The sequence below is a fragment of the Oryzias melastigma genome, unplaced genomic scaffold (assembly GCF_002922805.2).
Source record: "Oryzias melastigma strain HK-1 unplaced genomic scaffold, ASM292280v2 sc00347, whole genome shotgun sequence".
Lineage (NCBI taxonomy): Eukaryota > Metazoa > Chordata > Actinopteri > Beloniformes > Adrianichthyidae > Oryzias > Oryzias melastigma.
The window spans coordinates 77,528-83,483 of NW_023416945.1; the positions used below are offsets into that span (position 1 = coordinate 77,528).

The window sequence follows — 5,956 nt, forward strand, 5'->3', positions numbered from 1 at the left end:
TAACATTATTATTTTATTCCAACAATTGTGATTTTTCTTTTGTAAATATGTTGTAACAAAATTAACATTAAATGAATAAACGAGGAGCAAACGGGCCAATAAGTGCATTGGCCCTGACAGAGCCATCTCATGGACAAAATAAATAACTGACAGGTGAAAAAAAAATCTAGTCGCCTCCAGAGTGAGAGTGAAGCCCTGGTACCCATAAAATATTTGAAGGATTTCATTTTATGTAGATTTTTGTAGAACTCCTCACAGTAATTGAATCTGATCTATATGTCTTCCATTCATTGGAGGTGTGGAGTGCTCGCGCGCGCCGGCAGCATCAGTGCGCATTTGGGGGCTGCTTTCCATCGGAGTTCCATGCAAACGCGGGTAGCAGAATATTGGACTTCTATCGCGTTTACATGGACTGGAATGCGTGCCGACACAGCCGGTGTGTGAGCCTTAAATTTCATAAACACGCGCACGCAGGTGCAGCCTCAAGCTCAGGATCACATGTTTGACAGGCAGGAGCAGCGGATTGCCGCGCGGGGTGTATGGCAAGCCAATGGAGTCAATAATCACCAGGAAAACCGCTGTAAAAAAACTGCGTTTTTCGTGGCAAAATGCCGTTTTTTACGCAAGTTTTAAAAGTAGCACGTAAAAAGCGGTGTTTTCTTGCGTGACAATCACGCGTCAAAAACGCTGTTTTATTGTGCAAAACCCGCACGTCGAAAGCGGCGTTTTATCGTGTGCAAACCGCCCATTCAAAGCAGCGTTCTAGTGCTGTCAAAACCGCACGTTCAAAACGGTGTTTTCGTGTGACACAATCGCCCGTCGAATACGCCGTTTTAATTGTATACATCAGCTACCTGGGCCGTGGCCTAGAAGCAATGTCACTGGTCTGTGATTCAGAGGCTCATGACCTTTATTAAACTGCTATTTTCTTTTGCTGGCATACAGCAATATTAGGATTTTGATCCTAGTTACTGCTTCTTTTTTGCTCCTTTGCCTTTTACAGATGCATTTTTTGACCGATAAACTGTAAAATATACAACAGCAGGCTTTCTTTGTCTCTATTACTGTATATATATACATATATATATGTATATATATTTATTTATTTTTTTTTCTGATCAAAATACCAAAACGGCATGCTGTTCTAACATGAACACGTGGTTACTTTTTAAAGATTGTGTAAAATCCATGGGTGAAGAAATAATTTGGAATAATCTGCAGCTGTGAAATAAATTTACCTAAAAATGTTCTGCTAACGATCACCAATTAACAATGTGAAACTATTTAAATAATTCTTACTGTTAATCACACCCTGAATATTATCTGGCAAAATGTTTTAACTTGTCCTTTAACAGGAACAAAAAGCATTTAATTTTTTTTTTATTTTAAGATTTGTATTAGTTTATTAATGTTTTTTATTAAAAAAAAAAGTATTTAATTGACTTCTTGTTAAAGATCAACAACTTGAAAGGTATCACTTCATCCCCACTTAAGGTATGGACATACATTTGCTGTTATTAAATGAAGCCGTCACGTTGCGTTAGGCGTGACTGCAGAAATGTTTGTAGAAAAATTACATTTCTGAGTCCTAATGACTAATAACCTGTCATCAGTCAGAGATGGGGCGGGGTGGGGATGTCACATGGCCAGGATTCTCAGAGGTGTAACAGCTGCGCTGACAGGAAAACTGCAGTGNNTTACTACAGATAGGCAGGGTCTTTAGATTTGGTGATTTGGTGATGGAAGTGTCATCAATACTGATAAAAACACAATTTGGATTTTCAGGCAGAGGAGCACCAAAGTTTTTCAGAATGTTTTTTATAAGACAGGATGCATTGTAACCCAAGTTTATTTATTTATTTTATTTATTAGTTTATTTCACAGGGACAGTGAACATCAATAGCATTGCTGCAATGCGCCAGAGTTAGCCAAAAAGCTATTTTTCATCCGTAGTCACTGGAGTTTGGTGTTTTGATCTCCTCCATGTTTTTTGTCTGGAATAACCTGTTTTTTTCCTCATCTTGGTGAGCTCAACTTTTTCCTGAATGAAAGATCAACAGAGCTGGTGGTTTTCAGTGGAGCTGATGTCCAGTGCACAGGAAGCTGCAAGCATGTGAGCAGGAGCTGAGGTCCCGTACCTCAGTATCTTCACCTGAAGAGGATCCTTTCTCCGCAGGTGTGGTGCTGAGCAGCGACATGGACAGACTTTCCCTGACCTGACTTGTTTTGATTCAGTTTACCACAAGCACGGCCTTTTTCGTCTGTGACTGACAGACATGCAGATTAAATGCTGAATGTAACATTTGATTGAATGCATGTAGAAGAACATGAAATCCCGAGCTCTATATTTTTTTTTGTTACCGAAAAACATGTTCTTCTTAAGTTTGTAATAAATCCTTTGCATTGCCATGAAACCATTTTGTTTATTGCCATAATCCATTATTACAATACACACATCAGCATTCTGGTTTTTCACCTGCAAGAAGAGACATTTCTAAACAGCTTTAAAATTCTGAGTAAAATTTAGCTGAGGTGCCATTTCCAAATTTCTATTTACATTTCAAAATTCTATATGTTTTTATGTCATAAAAAACCTTGTTCACTTTAAATTTGTAATAAACACACTGCAGTGCCATTAAAACATGTTTTTATTCACAATGCAAACCATTGATCCCCACGTAAACAAGAAAAAATGTTCAACATTTCCAAAGGTTTAGTGATGGTCAGACATCAAAAAACAGATGAGGTCACAGATTAGTTTCAGACCATGATCTCCTCTAGGTCCAATCAGTGGATCGAACTTGATCCTCTAAAGCAGGGCTGACATCTTCCCGGTTTTCCATAAATCCTGCCTTATCCACTGCTGATTACCTGGATCAGGTGTGTTTAGCCAATTAGGAGCTTCAAAGGCTGGTTGGTTGGAAAACATGTAGGACACCGACCCTTGAATTCGATACCTAAATTAAATTAAATTAAATTAAAGTAAATGAAAGCTGTAAAATGAAAGTTGTATAAATATTTACACTTTTCCAAACCCCAGTGAACCTTTGATTGCAGTGTTCATTAGTTCTTTGAAGTCTTCCTCTTCACCTACACCTCTTGGAAGGAAGAGGGTCAAAATGCAGGTTGACGCATAGGGGATCCGCCTCGTCCCTGGCTCCTGGTCATAAAACTCAATGAGGACAGGCTGCTGGAAACCCAGTGGGGGGATAGAGTCTGCCCCTGTGGTAAACACCAACAGCTCCTCGTAAGTTATGTCAACCTCACCCTCTGTAAAAACACAAAAGAAAAAAAAAATAGCTAAAACATTAAAATTGTATGGAAGCCAAAAAGGAATACACTACTTGTTTGTGGCAGGTTTCTTGGGGCTGATGAGATCAACTATCTTGTTATTACAAGGAAAAACAATTTGTTTCTTGTGATAAGGAGATCATGTTGAATCAAATGTAGTGTTATAGCAAAGTAAAACATCAATTATCCATGATTAGTCATTAGTGTTGGTTTAAAAATAGAACTGATGCAGATAGGTTTGAAATCAGGGTATCCTACACATTTCCTCAAGTTAAATTTAAGACTTCTCAAGACCTATGTTAGACCTGGTATATGAAAAATGAAGACCAATTTCTTGACCTAATTTTCAGTCCTATGGACAATAGAAAAACAAAATCCTGTCAGTAACAGAGAAATGTAATCCATTAAAGTTCAAATGTAAGCATTTAAATTACAATTACTAGACAATAGAAATCCCTCCCTCCCTCTTCTTCTTCTTTGTCTTTTCTTTTATTTTTTAATCAGCGGCCGGCATCCAACGTTGAATTGATAAACGCACTTTACTTGCACAATCGTGGTTAAGAATTTTAAATTTTAGACCAGAAAAGTCACAAGGAAAAAGTTTTAAACTGCAACATTTGTAAGGTCAAGATATTTAAATTTAACGTCCCTCCTGTTGCTCCCAGGATCACTCCAGACAGTGGTGAAAAGATTCTGGATGCAGTTCTTTGATAGCTTTCCTCCAGTGTTTGTGAACACTGGAAGAAACTGTCTCCAGAATCTGTTCACCACTTGCCAAAATTGTCCACATGAATCAGCACCAGCCACGAATTGCTGAATCACACTGGCAACACTGAAATAAAATAAATAAAACAAAACATAAATTAAAAAGATAAGCTAGTGAACTTAAAAAAGAGATTTTAGATGTCATAATTAGCAAATTACTACATCTGCTAACCGATGTTGTACTTTAAACCTTATATATTATAAATATTTAAGTCTAATCTAACAAAACCTCTGGCACACCACAGGCAGCTATCCAGTCACCGATTCCTTCTTTCATTGTTGCCAACGCTTCTGCTCTTCTGCATGAATTAAGCTATAGAACACAAAAACATGAAAGTAAAAAAATCACTGTCTATTGATTTATTTATAAATCAACCTTCTCATCATCTCAAAACATGACTGGATGACTGGATGTTTTCATTCACACCCACACATGTACTACAATACTTTTTCACTCCCAATACCTTCTCCATGTTGGCACTTAGTTCTGGATCCAGCAACAAGTCCACATCAACATGGGTGAGGTCTGGTCTTTCTCCACACATCATGTGGAAGAGCTCCCTCTGAAGGCACCTGGGCCCTGGTCCATTATGAATAATGGACCAAGCCACGAGCTTCCCAGCAGTGTAGTACTTCTGCTGCTCCAGGGACTGCAGATTGTATTTGAAAACCAGGTTTCCCTGCTGGCCCTCAAAAATGCAGAGAGATGTTGTTATCTCAATCATGAGCAATCTGCAAGACAAAGACACACACATACCCATACATTTGTGAAGCAATATCACATTTAAGGATTAAACTGAAAGACAATGATTATTATTGATGTTTTTTCAATATCAAACTTACCTTAAAAATTCTCTTCTTGGACCACCATAATCGTCAGCCATCTCCCCTACAAATGTAACCAATGGCACCTTTTTCCAATCAAAATAGGACTTTTTAAGAGCCACACAAGCACTTTTTAAAATGTGCGTGTGTGGAAACCGTTGGGAAGGTGATGTCTGTGTTTATGTTTTGGTTCTGGAAATCCAGAATCAGATCACCAAGCTCTTTTTCATCCTAAAAGGACATAGAGACGTAAAATTAATTTACAACCGATACATACAAGCATGTTTACAATGATGCTCAAATACTGAATCACAAACCTCATGATTAGAATCTTCAGACTCCACATCCATATCCACATCTTCAGAGTGAGAAGATTCTGAGTCGATATAAAAGTTGTTGCTAAAAAAGAAAAAAGAAAATCAAAAGAAAACACGTCTACTTTCATATTAATCCTTTAAATAGAAACTCTGTTGTGCAAAAGACCAGCTGGAAGTATGTTATAGGTAAAGCTGGAATTTAGTGAACCTTAAAAATCCATGGTCTTCAATAAAGTTCAACAAAGAAAAGAAAAAAGAGGTCTAACGGCAGACTTACAGTCACAAAAGACAAAAAATAGATCATAGCATAAACAGAGTGGGACTTGTTTTTCTTTAAACTAATTTGTATTAGGTTTTTTTTTATTAATAAATATTTTATTATTAAAATATATGTAATAATCATCTATTTTAGAATTAATTCAGTATAAATAAATAGAAGCAAAAGTGATAATTAACCTGACAATATATAATACTGTAATAAGTAGCTTACAAATTGCTTATTAAATATTTAAAAGCATAACCTTAATTTGATTGACATCACGCCATAATTTAGATAATGGTGTAATAAGCGGCTTATTAATATCTTTATTAGTGCATATAAGCAAATTATAAGCATCTACTAATGCTTATTAATATCTTATTTATACTTAACAAGTTTATTTTATTTATTTTTTATTTATTTGACAGGGACAATGTGCAAAAACATTAAAGATGCTTTACACCAGATTATAGCTGAAGCTAGTTTCCATCTGTAGTCC

The 5,956-nt window shown here is 36.6% G+C and overlaps 1 protein-coding gene across 1 annotated transcript; it reads right to left on the reverse strand.

Moving 5' to 3' along the window:
- Positions 1 to 4,148: 4,148 nt before the first annotated feature.
- LOC118598338 (G2/M phase-specific E3 ubiquitin-protein ligase-like) lies at positions 4,149 to 5,465 on the reverse strand. Its single transcript, XM_036210982.1, has 3 exons — positions 4,900 to 5,465; positions 4,521 to 4,788; positions 4,149 to 4,369 (listed from the first exon to the last, which is right to left on the reverse strand). Exons 1-3 carry the CDS (start codon positions 4,938 to 4,940, stop codon positions 4,271 to 4,273), a joined length of 408 nt encoding a protein of 135 aa, XP_036066875.1. The 5' UTR covers positions 4,941 to 5,465; the 3' UTR covers positions 4,149 to 4,270.
- Between the last annotated feature and the right edge of the window lie 491 nt (positions 5,466 to 5,956).